At 55.4% G+C, this 20,001-nt stretch overlaps 1 protein-coding gene across 1 annotated transcript; it reads left to right on the top strand.

Annotated features, from left to right (window-relative positions):
• AEN (apoptosis enhancing nuclease) lies at positions 1-18,562 on the top strand. The gene is given in 5 exon segments (XM_062630627.1): positions 1-144; positions 146-260; positions 16,312-16,973; positions 17,230-17,430; positions 17,771-18,562. Coding segments are annotated over 5 exon segments (1,326 nt in total). The 3' UTR covers positions 17,975-18,562.
• The last annotated feature ends 1,439 nt before the right edge of the window (positions 18,563-20,001 follow it).

Genomic DNA, 20,001 nt, shown 5'->3' with positions numbered 1-20,001 from the left:
ATGGATGACCACGATGGTGACAGGGCCACCTGTGGGCTGGTGAGGGGTTTAAAGAGACAGTCTGCAGCTCCAACAGGAGCCCCGGCTATTGTCTCCTCACCTGAGAGCAGGGACGACCCAGAGCAACATCCTTACAACCATCGCATCCAGTCCCACTCTATCCCTGCATCCCCCCTTGCCTTCATCACTGCGGCTCTCTCCCGGGACCCGGGCATCCCAAGCTGAGTCCTGTATCCCTTCTCTATGGAGGCTTTTCCAAGGTAAGGCTGCGCTCCGTGGTATCCCATATCCCAGTGGGGATCCCGATGGGCTGCGGCTCCGAACGCCGCTGCGTTCGGAGCCGCAGCCCATTGGGATCCCCTCATAATCCAAACCCCATACGAGGCATCCCCAGCTGGGACCAGTCACTTCTATCCTCTATTGGGACGCTGCCACCTTCCCCACACCTCCAAACAGGACATGGGGCTCATTCCAGAAGACAGGACAACAAAACCCCTGGGGTGGCAGGTCCCTACTCACATAAAGGGGTTGGGATGCTCCTGCCTGGGGTAGCACCGGGATGTGGGGGATCTCCAGTGTTCTTCATCCCTTCTGGCATTCCTAAACCACTTTGGAAGGTGCTCACCACTGGGTATCTTCTATGACACCCCCCAGGCAAGAGCCTTGGGCATCTCCTTGTCCCTGTTGTGGTCCTCATCAAGGAGACCCTTAGAGCTGATACTATGCCCGGTATCTGAAACCCACCACGGCCAAGCCCTGAGGGGATACAGGTGATGCCAGGAAGACATGGGTGATGCTGCAGGAGCAGGTAGAGGCAGGGGTGAGGAGCACTCCTCATCTTGGATGGGGGAAAAGGACCATCTCTGCCCGGTCCTCAGGGCTTTGTCCCACTGTCCTTCCAGCTCCGATGGGATGAGCAGCAGGTAAGTGCCTCTGCTCGGCGTCACTCGGATGTGCAGGCAGGGAGCTGGGTCGGAAAGGGATCTGGGACCTGGGAGAGGCTCGGAGAAGAGCAGGGTGGAGATGTGTGTGTAGGGACCGGAGTGTGCATAATCCCGGCAAGAGGAAGGTGATGTCCCTTCCCACAGGATATAATCCAGCAATGAATGAGCAAGTCACCAAACTCCTTGGTGGATCCCAGCGGGCATCCCTTGAGGGTCTTCCTAAGATCCGGATCCACTTAACTCCCATCAGCTACAGAGCCACTGGTCCCACAGGGGTGGCTGTGGTGGGAGCAAGGCAATCAGAGTAAACCTCATGGCTAGTAGCCTGGGCTGCCCCTTCAGGAGGAAGATGTGGGGCAGGAGGGGAAGGGGACTGTGTGGTCCATCCTGGAGGAGCTGGGCAGATCCAAGGATGCAGCTGCCCAGTTTTGGGGTGGAAGAGGCAAAATGCAGACTGTGTGATAGGTGGAAATCTCTGCCTGGGTGGGTTTGGCATCTACCCACTTGGTAGCAGCTGAAGTGCAGGGACACAACCCGCACCTTGCTGCACATGGCCTGGGAGATCTGGGGGAATGCCTGCAATCCCCTGTGATGCTCAGTCTTTGTCCTCCTCACTGTCCTCATAGGGGGACACTGGGGACAAAATGGGGAGCTCTGGCTCCGGCATGGGATGGGGCAGCCCTGGCTGGACCCACCTTGCTTTGGGGGACTCTGGGGAGGCTGCTCCATGGCCAGTTTCCAAGGGGATGCTTGGAGACCTGTGGTTGATACCTGCTGGGGCGGGGGGCATCCCTATCCCCTCCCTGCACTGTGTATGGGGCAGTGGCTGCTTGAGCAGCAGCCACAGAAATCAGGAGTCAGTTTAGTCCTAGATGAGCACAGGTGAGGGCTGCCTGTTGTTCCAGTGGGGCTAAAAGTCGAGCTGAATAAACTCGGGGTGTAGCGTCTGGCTCTGGTCCATGTGCATGGACACACGGAGCAGGCAGGAGACATACAACACACAGGAGGAGTTGTAGAGTAGCGGCTGGCTGTGCCTGGTGGTCCAGGGATGTGCTGTCTGCCTGAGCACCTTTTGCTGCTTCATAATCCTGTGAGAACACGTAACCAGAAGGGAACTGATGCCTGTGTGTGGGGACACCCAAATATACATTCAGACACACGTGTCGTACCCAAATACGTCGCGGCACTGGGGAACACCAGCGCGCAAGCTGGTTACACTCCCAGCTCCCCCCGGCAGGCGATTCCACCTCCCCCTGATCCCTCAGGGAAAACTCTTCCAGTGCTGGTGATGGATAACACCACCGGAGCACGGGCTCTTCTCCTGACCCTCCTTCTGGCAGCATCCGAGTTCCCTTTGCTGGCTTTGTAGGCTCCAGTTCCAAACGGTGCCTGAGCTCAAGGCTAATCACCTGCTTGCTGCTGTAATAAGCAGGGATAGGGTCTCCAACAGAGGTTTGTTCAGGTGGGGAATGAGGTTGGGACCTCGATCCAGCAGCAAGGAGCCCAATCCTTCCCCTGTGAGAGGCAGAGTTAAGGTGAAGTGACCAATTCCACCTTCAAGGCTCCTCCCTGGGCTGTGTTTTCTCATCAGGCTCCAAGCCCACCCAAGGCTCAGGCTGTTACTGTGTGCTGGAGCAGTCAAACACAAAGAGGGGATGAAGGTGGCTTTCGTCCCACCCTTGTCACGCTTTGGGCTGGACTGTGTCCAAGCCATGGGGAGAAGGGGAGGAACCGATGCCACCAGGCAGTGTCCAGCATCCCCGCTCGGACTGTGCACACAGCAGGCACTGGTTTCTCAGCAGCGACACAGAGGCTTTTCCAGCGTGGCCTCTTAACCCTGCTAATTCCCTTGTTTTCTCCTGCCAGGTCCGCTGTGCCCCTGCCAGGGGGTGTCCCGGAGCCTGCTAATTGCACTAGTGAGCTTAGTGTCTCACCATCACTGGGGACCTTTTCTCTGGGGTTGTTTTGGGACTGCTGCCCTTGGGATGTGAGCAGCAGCACTATTTGCCCTTTCCCCTTCACCATCTCCGTATGAAAGATGTCAATCTTTGATCGACTCCCTTGCTCCCAGCCCACACTGAGATGGGGTGTCACCAGGGATGGTGGTGATCCTCAGCACAGCGCAGTGCTTCTCCCATTCTGTCTTCCCTATCAGGAAGGCACCAAAGGTGCAGTGCGAGGAAGGGCTGACCTATCTCACCTAACCCACTCACCTACATCCACATCTCCAAGGCTGTTTTGGAGCTGCCAGAGTTGATTTGGAGGTACAAGAGCTCATCCCCACACCTGTCCCCCTCCTCATCCGAGGGAGGCTTCAGGGTGCCGAGAACACCCCTGGAGCATCCCTCACCTCCCACCTCACCATCCCCACCTCCTGTCCCCAGGCCATCTGGCCACACTCATCCATGTTAAACAAATGCTGGAGTCTATTATCAGGCCCTGCCTCCCCCTTCCCCCCTGGACAGATGGAGGCTGAGCACACCCGGAGCCCCGGCCCGCAGCATTCATGTGTGTGAATGAGAAAATTGAATTATTTATGGCCATGCGAATAAGGCTGCCTGCTGCGGAGGCCGAGCAAAGGGACTCCATTACGTGGCAAGGACCTGTTGCTATGGAGCTGGGGCTTCTTCCCCACAGCCCCCCGTGCACGGCTGTATCCCTGCTTGAGCCCCATCCTGCCCTCATCTTCACAGGGGTGGGATGGAGAGTAGCACTGAGCGCTGGGTTGGCCATGGTGTGCTCATCCCCGCACTGTTCCTGTTCCTTACCCAGACTTGTTTGAAGGTCACCCCAAATCTCCCCACATTTCAGACCTGGATCCCCAGTGCAGTGTGGGGATGGTGTGATGCTGGTGGACAGTAGCTCCCTGGTCTACGGCACACATTGGAACTGCTGGGAAGCGTTGGGATGCGCAGCAGCAGCAGCAGCATCTCATGGCTGGGGCTGGGTAAAGCAGAAACCAGCACAGCATGGGGCAAAGGGTGACTCAGCTCACACGCCTTAACTCCCCTTTAAACCTCCCATCCCTGGAGGCAATGGGAGCTGTGAGTCAAGGTCTCCCCCTCCCCCAAGCAGAAAAGCAGCTTTACAAGAGGGGGGACCCCTGCCGAAGCCTCTCCCTAGGGATGCCGAATCCTACAGTGATGCTGAGAGAGATGCTGGGACATCCCCCCCCTCCCACTGTCTCCTTGGCCAAAAAGTAGGACTTTGTCCCCATTGGGGCACAGTCCCTCCTGCCTTGATGCCCACCTGCGGTCGGGACAGGCTCCTGGTGACCATGAAGGGATGGGACCCAGCAGCCTCCATCCTTGTGCGGTGGCAGCGCAGGGACTCCCACTCCCTTCCCTGCAGGGCTAAGAATAGACTCCAGCTCCGCTCCTGGCGCTGAGTGGGCTCTGCTGGGCTCGGAGGAATAAAAAGCAGGCAAATGCTTATTTTAGTCGCTGCAGTCGGCAGCTGTGGCTCTGATGTACCCAAGGAGCTGCTTCACACCGTGTTTACTCACCCGCTACTGGGAGCAGAGGCACCGTTGCAGACCACTTATCCAGGCTATGGATGTCCCCTCCGTGCTCCCAACCCCATCCTGGCTGGCTCCCAACCCTTCTCCAGCACACCCAGCTGCTTCCCTTCCTCCTTTTCCCATGTTTCTGGTGTGAGGGATGCAGATGCTCCCACCCTTCCCCATGCCTTGAGGGATGCTCCCCTGCTGCTCCCTGCTGCTGGAGGCCAGCAGAAGATGCTTAGGGCATCCACTATACAGGACACAGGGGGCTTGTCCCTACCACCTGAGATAAAGGGGATTTGCAGACATCCCTATGTCCAAGTGCGGCATCCGGCTCAAGGCCGAGGGAAGCACCCGCTCCTCTGGGAGAGCATCTCTGGGTCCCTCTCCCCAGCATCCCCCCCACCCCGGGAGGTAAAATCAAGGAAAAGCTAATTGTTACCATAGTTACGTGAAGTGGCCTTTCTCAGGGAGCCGCGTCATCACTGCTGTCACAAGGTTAAGGCGGTGAGGAGTGGTGGTGGTGGGGAATGGGGGGGGGGGGGGAATGTGTTTTCTTTGGGAAAAACCATGGCAACAGCTATTTCTAAGGGAACAGCTGTGCACGGTGAGGCCATGGGGAAGGGGAAGAGGTTGGGGCATCTCTGTGCCAGGCGTGCGCTCAAGGCAGGTCCAGTGGCTCGGCATGGCAGCCTGTATCTCCAGGGTCCCCTTCCCACCAGTGACAGGGCTCAAGGGTGTCTCCCACAGTGCCAGCATGGTGCAATGAGCTCCAGCAAAGCAGCACAAGGCCAATCCAGTTTGCTTGCCATGTGCAACCCCTCTTGGCATGATCCCGTTGGCCAGGGCAGGAAGGGCTGACAGACAGGGATTGGAATTAGATGATCTTAAGGTCCTTTCCAGCCCAAACCATTGTATGATTCTATGTGTGGGATCACCAAGACCAGCTGCCATGGCGAGCAAGTATGCGACTGTTTGCCTAGAGCAAATACACCAGGGAGAAGCCTCAATGGAAAGCCCAAGGTTAATCAATGAGAGACATGAAGTTTGAACAACCATAATGCAATCCCGGTGGATATCATAGGCATGGAACCAACCCCACCACAGCCAGTATGGCCTGGGCTGGTGAAATGACCTCCTGCAATTAATGCAACCAGTTCTGATGGGACCCGCTGCCGGTGGGGCCCAATGTGTGGATAAGCATGGGAAGGTGCTCTGAAAAGGTCCGAGGAACCTGCACCCCAGATCTGCTTTGCAACAACCAAGTACACTCAGTGAGAAGATGCTGGTCTCAGCCGCAATCTCCACCCCTGGTTCATAGAATCACAGAATGGTTTGGGTTGGAAGGGAGCTTAAAGACCATCTAGTTCCAACTCTCCTGCCACAGGCGTAGCTGGAAATTATCTCTCTTTGCAAGGCAGACACTTAATTAAGACCATTTTCCTGAAGGAAGCCAAGATGGAGAGCTTCATTCCAGCGCTTTCTGGCATTCATTTCCACACCAATTAGGGTGCAAATTAGTCATCAGGAGTGCAGTTCAGTGGCTGTGCTCAAGGGAGGCTCTCCAGCACATGTGCCATCTTCTTCCAGAAAGGTGGTGTCAGGGACAGGCAGGGTGACCATGGCAGGGACAGGGAAGGGGCAAGCATGGTCCTTGGGGTGCTGAGGTCTGTGGCTGGTGATAACAGCACAGGGCTGGGCTGGACATGGACAGAGTCAACAAGAGGGCTTAGGGTATCTCCATGAGCTGTGTGTGCTTCTCCTTGCCTGCTCGGCCTTGGCATGACTTGGTGAGCTGCTGGACTCTGAGACTAAGCACTGGGACTAAATGCTGCATAATCTGCACGTGGCAAAAGAATGGGAACAGAAAGGGTGTGAGGAAGAGCAAGGAGCCAGCTGCTCCCCAAGTCCTTCTGCAGGGACCTCACCATCTGCCTGTGCTCTGTGGCAGGAAGGCTGAGAGAGGACAGGGAATTCCTCCAGCCTTGGAGGATTGAGCCCACACACCGAGGAGGAAAGCCAGGAGCTCCCTGACAGGGAGGAAGAGGGATCTGAACATGAGATGCTCAGCATTGCGCCCTTCTGTGACAGCATCCAAGCTGAGGGTGCACCAGTGTCAGCACAGAAATGTGGCTTAAGGGTGGTTGACATCTTGATCTTGAAGTTGTTTGGTCTGGATAGTCTCCTGCTCAGGTCTAAAGATGGAGCTCTGCTGCGGTCATGGCTGTGTGTTCACCCATCTGCAGGTGAACCTCTCCTGGTTAGCTTTAGCCAAGAGGGTCTTCTAGAAGATGCAGCTGAAATGTGGGATAAGAGCTTAGGAGGAGGAAGGTTCAAAGGGGAGCAAGCAAAGCCTCCCTGGGCAGTGGCAGGGACACACTGGCTACTCACCCAGTGGAGCTCGTGGGATGCTGTGGTTGTAAGAATTCATTGAATGTGATTTATGCAGGGAGCACTGGCACAGTGGTGCACCATAGAGTGGGACTCTCAGGATGGGATTGCTGGGAAAGCCAGCATGTGGTGGAATGGGAAGCCGGAGAGCCAGTGGAGAGGTGGCGGGGAGGAGGCATCTGAAAGCCACTGCTGGCTGCTCCTGTCTCCCGGGTGATCCGGGGAGCAGGGTCTCACTACAGAAACACTGCACCAAGCTCCGTGCTGACCTTAAGAGAGTCAGGACGGGAAGGCTCCAACTGAAACACCAGTTTCTCAGTGATCTCAGTTGCAAGGCTTAGTTCCCCTGTTGCTTTTCAATGCATTGTGCTGAGCCCGCAGGGCTGGTGCTGGCTGCTCCATCAGAGCCATGTCTGGCTCTGCCTCCGTGGGACAAGTCCAGGGTCACACACTCAGCACGGCTTTCCCTAAATACTCCTAATTACCAACAAATACTCTCATTTCCCATGGGCACCAGCAGGGACCAGAAGCCTTCCTCATGTTCTGCCCAACCTACCTGCTGCCTGCTCCGGCTCCTTCAACACAGCACCAGGAGCCCTGCGAGGAGCCGCCTGCCCCTGGGGCATGTCCTCCAAGCCCCCATTAGTTAGCAGTTGTCTTAAGCACTGCAACATTTGTAGCCTTATTCTTCCTAATCCCGCCTGGTGTAACCGTGGCTGTCCTCATTAGCCACGTAATTGCCTGGCAAACACAAAACAGGCCCTGACACCGTCGAAGGAAATTGGTTTAAAACTATGAAGCCGAGTCCTCAGATGTTGTTGAAGGGGTCTTCTGTGCTTATTCATATTCACACGGCGCCCAGTGGAATAATGAGAGAGAGACTGCTGCAAAAATACCTGGTTTTCCTTAAAGATCATCTTTGGAGAAGGTGGGTTTGAAATGATGGGGAAATCCAGCCCGGCCCCTGTGCTGGTGGAGGACAACTGCATCTCCACTCGGTCTTGTCTGCTGCACCAAGGGGTTTCCGAGAAGAGAAGGTGGCATCTCCCACCCGTGCCCACACGGGTTTGGCTGCCCAGGGAGAGGTTTAGCCATCCACATCTCCCAGGGATAATGCCTGTGAATTTCAAAGGGGCTCCATCCACTTCTGACAGCAGACCACAGGGCTGAGTTAATGGAGGCAGTGGTAAGAAATCTAATTAACCTGCAGTATGTTGTTTAATTTGTGTAAAGTTGTTGTGGTTACTCAGCTATAAATTCCATCCCCAGCTCTAATGACACTGACTTGCATGGCAGCAGAGGAGAGCATCCTGGAGGTGAGCAGCCACCTATGCTCACCCTTGAAGCTGCCCTCAATTACACATGGAGCGTTCCGGTGGTTGCCTCCATCTGGTTCTTCCATGGCATTTGAGACACTTCCCTAGCTCCAGACTTTGGAATGGGCATCCATGCTGCTTTCTCTGCCTGCTCTGGCATTCAACCCTGGTGCTCGGCTCCAAAAAACCAGCCTGGAGGACCCAGCAGTGTCAATCTGTTGATTGCACTAAAGTCCAGGAGATGGCTTCAGGTCACCGAGTTCCCACCGCAGCTCTTAGGGCTGTAATTATGTTCAAGGCTCTTTGCTTCGGTTATTTCTTTTTGCTAATGCTTGCAGCCGCTGCACTGATCTTTTCTTCAAGGCTGACCTTCATGTAGCTTCCCAAGAGAGAGCCTGGCCTGCTATTTAAACCAATTCACAAACCAGCTCCCAAGGGCCAGTTGTCCATTATATGATCTTTTGAACAGCAGGAATCTGCAGGGATGATGGTGGCCGAGCTCTTAGTGTCGGTTCAGGGAGAAGCATAGGAAAAGGGATGGATGTTGTGCGTCTCTTCCCAGGTTAACCTTCCCCCAAGATCCTGGACCACCCAATAGCTCCCCTGCGGCACTGTACAGAGGGGCTCTGGAACCTGTGGTGCCCGTAATAGGGTGATGCTGAGCTTTAGCATCTCCGTCATCTCACACCAAAGCTTTGCAGTCCCCCCATGACCAGTATGAGAGACACAGGCACACTCATACCCTTCAGGGGCATAATTCCTGTGGAGGGAAAAGCTTTTAACTGGGCCCCAGATTCCTGGTTTCCCGATGAGATGAGGTTTTGCCAGGAAGTGAATTGAGAAGGAAGATGATCCACTTGAGGGTCCTTAAAAGCCAAGCGGGCTGAGGGCATGCTTTGCAGGGTTTGTAGGAGGAGAGACCTCCAGCATGAAGCTCACTGAAATCCCTTCCAAGGCTGGTGCTCTGAGTGTGTTGGGGACGTGAAATACAAGAGCACTCCTGGCAGATCCACAGCCTCCTCCCTGCAACTCACACTTGCATTTCAAGGGGACTTCAGCCCCTCTGTCCCATGGGAAGCCTGGAGGCTTTGGCTCTCTCCTCCCTGGACCCAGGCTGTTGCTGGTGGCGATGCCCAGGGGCTGCCCACCATCCAGGATGTGCTCCCCAGCAAACAGGACTCCCAGCAAACCAACCTGCATCTGCAAACAGGGGTTCTGGTGGAGTTCCATGTGCAGCGACACAGGAATCACCCTCAGAGCCGGCGCATCTCCACCACCACTGGTTTGAAGGATGGACCAAGAGCGTGTCCCTGTGTAAATCTCTTGGCATCCTGAGCTCCACAGGCATTCCCCTTCAACGCAGGGACAAACCCAGTCCCCTGGGTGGCCGAGGCAGTGGCCACCGAGTGGAACAGGAGCTCAATTTGGGGATTTCTTTCTTTTTTTCCCTTTTTTCTTTTTTTTTTTTTCGGAGGAATTAAAAAGTGGCATCGCTCCCACCGGGTAATTATCCCTCTGTTCCAGCTGAAATACAATTAAGGCAGCTCTCAACGTGCCCCCGGGATATTGTGGTTTACTAATTAACAAGCGGATATGCTGTGGCCCCTGTCATGGCAATTACAGCATGAGACAGGCTTCAGGAGCTCTAATTACACGTCAGCCCGTGACACACGCTGCAAGACAGATTAACGAGGGCGACAGAGGGGTCTTCACCCAGCGAGAGGCTGGGATGGGGATGGGGATGGGATGCGGGGATGCGATGTGGCTCCAAGCCTGGGGTTAACGGTGTGCGCTGCAGGACTGGGAGGATGCAGGGAGCAAATTTAGGGTAAAATACCCCATGGTTGCCAAAAAAGAAAAAAAAAAAAGGAGGTGGATGAGAGGAAAGAGAAGGGTTTTTGCTTTGCAGAGCCGTGGCCTGCTGAGATGAGTGGCATTTGGGATGACTGCAATGAATAGCAAGTATCGCATCTGCCGCCGTTAATTCCCAGACCAATAAAGCTGCTGTTAAGAAAAGAAGTCAGATGGGAAATGCCCAACAGGGTTTTTGAGTGCTGACAAATAACTACGAGGTCTCCCAGAGCCAAGAGGAATTTTTCTGACAGATGCTTTATTGGGAAAAGTTATGCAGTTTCAGGTGGAGTTCAACAAAAAGCCCTGGCCAGGTATGGGGTAGGGGGAAAAGAAAGCAATCAGGGTTTATGGAAATGCAGTGTTGACATGGTGCATTTAAAAAAGCTGTTTCTTTTTGAAATGCATTAAAAAGATACAATTAAACCCAAATACAGACTGCACACCTAACGAGGGCAGTTCGTTTCTGACAAAATGAAACCATTTTTATCAGCTTTGCTGATACCCATCAGATTTTTGCTGGTCCCAGCCCAGCAGCGACGCGGGTTTGCTGTGACATTAGTTTGCCTTTGGAATTTATTGCTGTTATTATTTATCTCTTCTCCAGCACTTGCCTGCTGCAGGCACCCAAGGAGGGACAGTGACATGGGCTTTGCACACCAGCATTGCCTCCAAATGCTGCTGTAGATGCGGTGGTTCTCAGGCTGATGGGAGGATTTGGGGAGGCTGAATGGGGTTTGGGGCCGTATCACGGGAGGACATCCCTTGTAGAGGATGGAGTTTCACACTGTGGGGATGTGCAGCAGGCCCAGCTGTGATGAAGGGTTGGGATGAGGCAGGCAAAGGGGTGTCAAGGGAGTTTCAAGTGGGTTTTGGACTAAACCCCCTCAATGCATTGCAGGGAGGACACCCTGCACCCAAAGCAGGAAGCCACTTGAGGCCACCTCTGCCGCAGTGATGGCAGGGGGAGGGCACGAACCTCCTCCCGCATTGCTCCCAGAATAGATCTCATCAACCATCGCAATTAACACGAGCCAGGCCCTCTCTCCTCTTCATAGCCCCAGCCAGAGCCGTACATAAAAATAACTGTTTATTACACAGCGGGCACAGCCCTGCTTATCGCTGCAGACAGGAAATTGCTGCGCAGAAACCGCACGTTTCACTTTTAATAAGTTTGGCAATAAAACATCTCGTCAAACGAGGCCACGACAGGGCGATAATGAAGCTTCCGCATGGCCCATAATTGCTCACTGCTCTCCTGGGGGCGAGCCAGAAAACAGGGAGTGAGAAGAGAGATGTGCGGCGGCAGCAGCAGCCCTCATCTCCTGCTTTGGGAGCAGCCTTCCTTATCCCCAGCAGCATCCCCGGAGCATCAGCACCCACCAGGCTATGGTTGAGGAGGAGGGATGCAGGCAGTTCCCACAGAGTGGTGGAGGAGGTGTCAGAAGGGAAAGGAAAAGGTTTTTTTGCCTTCCAAACAGGAGTTTCCAGCACTGAGAAGGCTTCAAAGCTGGGTGGGTGCTGTTATACTGAGTCCGTCCCTGTCCTTAGCCAGGATGGGGGTGTTCTCCCAGAGGTTTTGGGCAAGTGGGCTCAGGATGAGGAACTCACAAGACCAGCTACAGCTGAATCATGTGTAAAGCAGGAATGAGGAAAGCACTCATTGACTGACACCCTACGGACGCTCCTCACTTCTTTCCAAAGGTCCTTGCTAACGGGAGCTGCAGAAACCCTTGGTGTCTGTGGCTGATGTTGACATCTTGCCTTGCAGCCCTTCAGGTTTAAAGTGGTTGAGCTGAAACACATGCCCAGTCCCAGGCCAGCTCCCCTCAGCAGAGGAGCCAAAGACTGGCTGAGTGTTGAAGGAAGGACTACTTTGCCCTCTTCAGAGGGGACTGAGGCATGGCAAAGGAGAAGGTCCTGCAGGGAGCCCTGTGCTGGACCTCTGCTATGGATCAAGAGGGCTGCAGAGCTCTGAGCCGCATCATGGCAAAGGCCAGGAAGCGACATGGTGCCTGTCTGTTCTGATGTCCTCGTGCTGGTGACAACAGCAGCCAGGCAGCACCAGCTGTCTGGTCCCTTGCACCAAACGATGGTCATGGTGTTCCCAGGTGCTCCCTTCATAAGTCTTTACTTCTCTAAAGAAACCAGGTCAAGCAAAGGACTGGTCACAGCCCTGACCTACTTCTGTAGCTCCTATCTGATCTTCTAGATGCTGGTGGACATAAACCAGCACTGCCACAAGCCTATTTGGAGTGATGGGAACAGCTCAGGAGAGCTCTGGTGGGGTGGGTGATGAGGAGGCACCATGCAGCCTGCAGAGCCCAGGATGGTGAAGTGGACCCTCATTACCTATTGAGGCAAAGCTGGGGCCTTGCTGCCTTCTATGGGTAAATTTATCCTTGAGGTCCTCATTCACACCAGGGTAGGGCAGGAGCAGAGATGTCCAGGAGGTGCAACCAGTCCTGCAAAGACCAGCAGTAATAGGAGACAAAATAAGCCATGTCCAGGCTGGGACTGGGAAATGAAGTGGTTTAGAGTCACAGCAGGAACGTGCTGGCATTGTTGGGGATCACTGCCGGGCTTCAGGGTGTGCAGGAGCCTCGGCTCACCCGCAGCACTGCTCACAGGGAGCTTACCTGGAATCACTGATCCGCATTCATCAGCATGATCACGTTAATTGGCTGTCGTGGCTGCAGCCTCCATCTCCTCCCTGCGCTGGGACTGCATCTCCCTCCCCATCCCAAATGTCACCGTGTGTCTGCTCCTACACCCGCCTGGTTAAGGACAGGGAAGTGGTTAGAGAAGGGGAAGAGGCAGAGGATGGGTGAGTCCATGAGCCTGGAGCTGGCAACAGACACCCGCTGCCACCACTCTGCTCTGCAAAGCAGTGCATTGAAACCAAACCACAGACTCCTTCTTGAGGGGAGCAATGCAGGATGCTCTGTAGCCCCAGCAGTGATGACCTGGGGACAGGCACCTTGGCTGGAGACCTGTTTCTATTGCAGGATCAATGACGAGGTGGCCGGAGAGGGACCAGCTCCCAGGACAGATCCAGCCGGGCTGCTCAGCCTGAGATCAGCCTGGTGCTCGTCTCGCTTGGAGCAAGGCCAATTGCTTCTAGTAAATTATTCATCTGACAAATTTAGCCTGTTATTGTAGTCGTGCTCTGCCCAGAGTTTTACAGATTTCATCATTATTTCAAATTGTGCAAACACCACAGAAACCTCTCCCGGGCTCTGGCTTCGTCTCAGCTCTCGGCTCATCTGCCACATCTGAAACAGGATTTCAACCATCTGCTGACCAAACCTCTATCCCCAGAGAGGACACAGGACCCTTTGGAGATGAGTGGCATCACTGTTCAGCACCAGGCTTCCGCCAAAGGGAGAGCCCTCTACCATGTGAGAACTGTCTATTGACAATGCAGAGGGTGGGATCGGAGGAGGCCATGGCACACTGATGGACCCATTCAAAGCTATTCTTTTTCCCACCTCCATCCTTGAGTCTGGGGTAAGGAAGAAAAATGACACCACTGTTTCCTTGGGCTACCATGGCCTTGGGAAATGGGTAAAAGCTTCTCCTTTCCCCGCTATGTGCCCATAATTTCTCCTGTCAAGGAACCATAAGGGCACAGCTTTGTCCTGCCAGAAAGAATCTTTTGTCTCTTGCTAAACATGCAGCCTGGGAAGAAAGGAGTTACAAGCAAAGCTGGGAGGAGATAGATGGGTCAGTTGTGGACAAACCAAGAGTGACCAGACCCATGAGTGCAACAAGTGTGCCTGGGGAGAAGCTACCAACCAAGAAGCACTGAATGGTCCAGGCACTTGAACCTCCTGTCCCACTGCAAGGTGTGAGGGAGAAGAGCAGCCAGCAATGCTACCTCCTCAGAGCTGGCAGAGAAATGCCACCAGCAATGCAAGCCCATCTCCCTCACACCAGAGCTTGAGTTTGCTCCCATTTGTGTGGTGACAGTCACTCACACCTTGAAAAGGGGTGAAAAACGGGGCAAAGAGGCCCAGGAACCTCCAATGAGGTTTACATCATTACACCCTCAAGAGCTGGAATGCCCAGTTTCATCAAAAATACCAGAAAAAGGTATAAATTCCTATACAGAGACCTGCCAGGGCTCCCTAGCAAGGTATTGTGGGACACTTGAAGGACTCTCATTACAGGAGGGATTAATTAGCTGAACAGCAGGAACGGAAGCAATAGATGCAAACCACAGAGCAACAGATTTAAGGAAGAGGCTTACTAGCCTGAAGAAAAACATTAAAGGAATAGGAAAATATAAATCACAGGGTGATCTAAGCCATTTCTTTCTGCCTAGGCTGAAGCAGCTGATGGGTGGTGAAAAGGGGGAATGATGGAGCATGAAAACACTTGTCCTGCTACCCTGCACACACCCCCCCCCCCTTCGGTGGCAGGGAGAGGGGATGCTCAGCACAGGGCCCCGTGGGACGACGTGGTGCCTGGCTCCCTCTGGAAGACTAGTGATTTTGTTGTTGTATGGCTCATCCCACCACAACAAGTCACAGTCTGCCCTAGGGCGCACGGCCTCTTCGCCATGCTGGAGGCACAGGGACAAGCTGGTGGCTGGGGCTGCCGTGGCCCTGCACTTCTGACCACCTCAGCTGTTGCTTTTGTGAGTCTTGAGAGTGAAGCAACGAGGGGCTGGTCTGAAACCCCATCTGCACCCATGTCCCAGCCAGAGCTGCCCCCACAGAGCACCATGGGAGAGCCTGGAGGGGGCAAACCCCAAGCTCCAAGGCCTCAGCACACCCCAAGGAGTGGTGCTACCCTAGCCAGCAGGTGTTGCCAGCAGGAGAAGGGATGTCCACATCCACAGGGTCATAGAATCATAGAATCAACCAGGTCGGAAAAGAGCTTCAAGCTCATCAAGCCCAACCGTTACCCCAGGACTGCCAAGTCCACCATTAACCCATGCCACTGAGGGCCTCATCTCATGATGTTTGAACACTTCAAGGGACAGTGACTCCAGCACTGCCCTGGGCAGCCTGTTTCTATGCCTGAAGAAATTTTTCCTAACATCCAGCCTAAACCTTCCCTGGTGAAGCTTGAGGCTGTTTCCTCTTGTCCTATCGCTTATTATTCTGGAGAAGAGACCAACACCACCTCACTACAACCTCCTTTCAGGTAGTTGTAGCGAGCAATAAGGTCCCCCCCAGCCTTCTCTTCTCCACACTAAACCCTCCCCAGTTCTCTCAGCTGTTCCTCATCACACTTGTACTCCAGGCCCTTGACCAGCTTCGTTGCCCTTCTCTGGACCCGCTCCAGCACCTCGATGTCTCTCTGATAGCAATGAGTCCAAAACTGAACAGAGGATTCAAGCTGCACCCTCACCAGTGCGGAGCACAGGGTAATCACTGCCCTGATCCTCCTGGCCACGCTATTTCTGATACAACCCAGGATGCCACCGGCCTTTTTGGCTGCCTGAGCACGACTTAACTGGGTCAGCAGTATACCCCAGCAAACACACAGCGACACCACAGTATATTGGTGCTGGGTTCCCCGGTGAGCATCCACCCCACCCCAAACCCACCACCCAGCAGGGGCCCTTCCCTCCAGGGCCAGAGGTGGAAGCCTTGAGCAGCGCTCAGGTCCGGGATGCGAGAACCAGATGTGCACCACCAGATGTGGAGCCCCAGATGCGCAACCAGCCCTCCCCGCACTGTAACCGGGGCTCCTTAAGCGGCACCGCCACGCCCCCTTGTATGCAAATCACCCGCCGCTCAGCCAATGGGAGACGTGAAGGGCGTGGCCACGCCGGGACTTGCCCGGGCATGTGAGCACGGCTGCTTCCGGACGGGACACGTGGGAGCGGGACCGGGCCCGGTGCGTCCCGGAGGGAGACCGGGGTCGGAAATGGGGCCTGGGACGGGCAGTGGGGCGAGCAATGGGGTGGGCAAGGGTCGGGAATGGGGCGGGCAGAGGGCTGAGGCCGGGAATGGGGTGGGCAGAGCGCTGAGGCCGGGAGTGAGGCAGAGAGGGCCCTGGTAATGGGCAGACGGGGCCTTAAGGGGTGTGTAGTGGGGTGCGCAGGGGGCTGCGGACCGGGGAGGGGGTGTGCATGGCCCCGGGATCTGGAATGGGGCAGGCAGGGCCCAGGCAGTGAGGCAAGGGCATGGGGACAGGATGTGACAACGTGTCTGTGTTCCCGCTGCTCCATAGCTCCTGCTTGGACTCCGTATGCCAGCCCACACCGTAGGGGGGGTGATGGTGTGTGAGTCTTATTTGACAGGGGTATGGGAGCTGCAGTGTCGCTCATACCCCCCCTGTGCACATCCAGCAGGGATGCCTCCTGGCAAAGGGCAGATGATCCCGCTGCTGCCCACCCCAAAGGCCACGGCACCCACCCCACGCAGCACCCATGGCCCCGCTGCAGGGGGCCACGCTCGGCCCCCCGAGGGTCGCAGCAAGAAGAAGAGCCGTAAGCACCAGCGGTTCATGGAGCGCCGGGCACTACTGGAGCAGAAGGGGCTGCTGAGCCCCCCCAAGCACCCGGGCAGCCAGACCCCCATGGCAGGGCTGGAGGCACACAGCATGCTCACCAAGGTGGATGGCACCACAGCACCGCACTGTGGGAAGGTCCCCAAGCCAGAACAGGCTGTCTCCACATCCCTGTCCCCATCCGCCTCTCCGGACAGCATAGCCAGGCACCACTCCGTGCTGCTGTCCCAGGGGAATGGCAGCTCCAAGAAGGTGCGGACGTCCTCCCCGCTCCTGCGCCCGAGCAAGTACGTGGCCATCGACTGTGAGATGGTGGGTACTGGTCCTCAGGGCAGGCTGAGCGAGCTGGCACGGTGCTCTGTGGTGAGCTACGAGGGGGATGTCATCTATGACAAGTACGTCCAGCCAGAGCTCCCCATCGTGGATTACCGGACACGCTGGAGCGGCATCACCAAGCAGCACATGAAGAGAGCGATTCCCTTCAAGGCTGCCCAGGCGGAGGTGAGGAGGAAGAGAAATTAAAAGTCTTTGTGTTACCTGCCAGATACACCTTAAGCTGTTTGGTGGTCTGAGCCAAGCTGCTCTGAGGCACAAGCCTTTGTGGTGGGTTGGTTTGCTTGTTACTGCTCCATTCTGGGAACCTTAAAAACTAGAAGTGAAGGAATTGAATTGAATGCAAAATGGTTAATTTTGTGCTTAATTGTTGGGAGTGTTTCCTCAGCTGCACTGCCTGTCTGACCCTTTCTGATGCTTCCAGATCCTGAAGATCTTGAAAGACAAGGTTGTGGTAGGACACGCCATCCACAATGACTTCCAAGCCCTGAAGTACTTCCACCCCAAAGACAGGACCCGGGACACCAGCCAGATCCCAGTGCTGAACGAGAGGGCAGGGCTGCCTGGCAGGGCCAGTGTCTCACTCAAGACCTTGGCCAGGCACCTGCTCCACAAAAAGATCCAGGTAAGCACCAGGAACCTGGAGATGGAAGCATCCTGTGTGGTCAGCATGGGCCTCATCTCCATGGGTGCTGTCTGGGAGATGGAGATGAACCTTGTTCATGCTGTGCTCCTCGCTGGATCAGGCTGGGGGAGTGCAGGACCTCACAAACTGACCAGAAAAGCAGGGAGAGGACCTGTGCCCTCCAGAAAGTGCTTAAGAGATTCCTGCATCTTCATGGCTGCATCAAACCTTTTCTGTCTCCAAACCCCCAGCACCTGTATCCTTCCAAGCAAGCAGACAACATGACGTGGGATTTTTGCCATCCCCTATATCTAATGAGTTGTTTTTCCCCTTTGCTCAGGTTGGCTGCAAAGGGCACTCGTCAGTGGAGGATGCTCGGACAGCCATGGAGCTGTACAGACTGGTGGAGGTGCAATGGGAGACGGAGCTGGCCCGTAGCCTGCCCCCCCGGCCCCCCAGCCCCATCACAGACCCCACCGCAGACAGCAACCAGTACATGGATGACCAGTACTGGCCCACAGACCTGATGGCAAGCAGCTTATGATGAGGGACAGCGCCTCCTCCATGTGGTTCAGGCAATCCTGGTGCCTATTCAAGATAGAGGTGGCTGCTGATCTCCTTACCTGGGGCTTGTGGCCCATGGGTTCTGCCTGGTACCCATCTCTGCACAGGGGGCTCAGACACCCCCAGCCCGGCCCTGCCCTGCAACAGAGAAACAGTGACACTTGGACACCAGCAACTCCCAAAACCACTGAGGCCTCTTACTGTGGCTGTGCTGTGTTCATCTGGCACTTAGTGCTCGGGGATGAGCAGGGTCCTGGTGTGAGCCTGGAGGAGCCCCCATGGGCATGCAATGGCTGTGGTGGTGGCTGTGGCTGCCAGGGCACCTCCTGTGCCCTCTGGGAAGGGGCACTCCATGGTGGGCAGGTCCTCCTGTGGGAGGACTGAGGTGCCTTGCTGATGCCCAAAGGCTGCAAACAGCTCGGAGCCAGTTTCCTCCTCACTTTTTTGCACAGTGAAGCCTGAGAAGTCTGGGTCTAATCCAGCCTGGACAAGAGGATAGGATGCACTTCATTTAAATGGACTGTTCACGTAATTGTCCAATTCTGAATAAAAAAGTGGTCTTGCTAAACCTTTGTGTATGTGCTGCGTGTTCTGATCCAGCAGCTCTCCAGGAGGGAGAGGGCAGGGATGAGGTTGGGAAACCTGCCTGTGTACCATGGTGGCAGCTCTCTGGGGTATGGGCTGGTGCCCTCTGCTGTGAGGGCATCCCTACAAAGGTTGGAGGAGCAGGGAATAGGCTCAGCTTACAGAAAGCCCAGTGTAAGAGGAAGCATCCTGCTGTGTCGTCACCCTGCAGCAGCTGGGCTGTCCCAGCTCAGGGAGCTCCCAGTCTGAAGGGGGAAGCAGTACTGGGATTTGCCCAGCCTGCACATCCATACCCCTGCACGCAGGGGTTAGGAGTGGGTGGGAATGATGCTGAGCTGCAGTGTGAGCTGCTGTAACAGTGTGGGGACAGGGTGATGCTCCATGGGTGACACATGTAGGTACACAAATGTATCTGTGGGAGCACCAAAGTGGGGTTTGGGGTTGGATATGGGGAGGCACTGGACAGCCACGGTCCAGCAGTCAGCATTGAAATGGAGCCTATGTCCCCCATGGCCAGGATAGACCGCTCCCAAGCTTTTCCCAGCATCCATAGGGAGGGAAGGAGAGCTCAGCCTCAGCCTTGGGAAGCGGCCAAGGAGCTGGGTGACGCAGGCACACCTGACGCACACATCAGTGCCATTGTAAGACACACTTGCACTTCCCATCTTAACTCCTCCCTGCCCGGCTGGGGAAGCTGGTGGTGGCTCAGAAATGCTTCAAATGATGTTGGATGTGTCTGAAAAGCTCTGTCCTCCAAGGACAACCATCCTGCAACAGAAATAGCAGTAACCTCGGCTGTGCTGTGAGCTTGTGGTCCAGGCACTGCAGCAGACCTGGTAGGAAACATGGTTCCGTGGAAGGTCTTTGACTCCTGCTTGTGGCAGTTTGTTCCAGACACATTCCTGATCCAACAGGCTGCAAAACACACCACCACCCCCTGTGCAAGCCCCAGCACGATGCCGTGCAATGCCAGCAGGACCTGGTGGGGTATGGGAGGGACGTGAGGCCAGGGTGTGCAGGAGGAGCAGAGCTGGCACAGGTTTCTCTCTCTTTCCTCATCTCTTCTGGTTTCACCTCTCCCTGGGTGGCAGGAGGGAGGCAGAGCTGTCGGAAAGGTGAAAGCTCAGCAGACCTGCCATCAGAACATGGTGGCATCCCAAGGCACTGTCTTCTGCTCCTGGGAAAACAAACCCAGAGGAAGAGCGCAGCAGAGGGATGCTTTACTATCAGTGCACCCCCTTGGGGGTATGTATATAGGGAGCTTGTACAGGGCACCCCACAGCTCCATCTGAGTCCCCCTTGATGTCCCCCCAACCCACCCTGTGTTGCCACCACGTAGCACTGACTTGCCCTGAGCCATCATCGGTGGCTCGATGTGACATGGGCATTGGGGTGAGGCTGGAGAAAGCTACAGAAGGCCAG

Source organism: Pezoporus occidentalis, unplaced genomic scaffold (assembly GCF_034315485.1).
Source record: "Pezoporus occidentalis ecotype Australia unplaced genomic scaffold, CSIRO_AGI_Poc_V1 ctg11, whole genome shotgun sequence".
Lineage (NCBI taxonomy): Eukaryota > Metazoa > Chordata > Aves > Psittaciformes > Psittacidae > Pezoporus > Pezoporus occidentalis.
The sequence above is the reverse complement of the archived record's forward strand: the minus strand, read 5'-3'. Positions and strand labels throughout refer to the sequence as shown.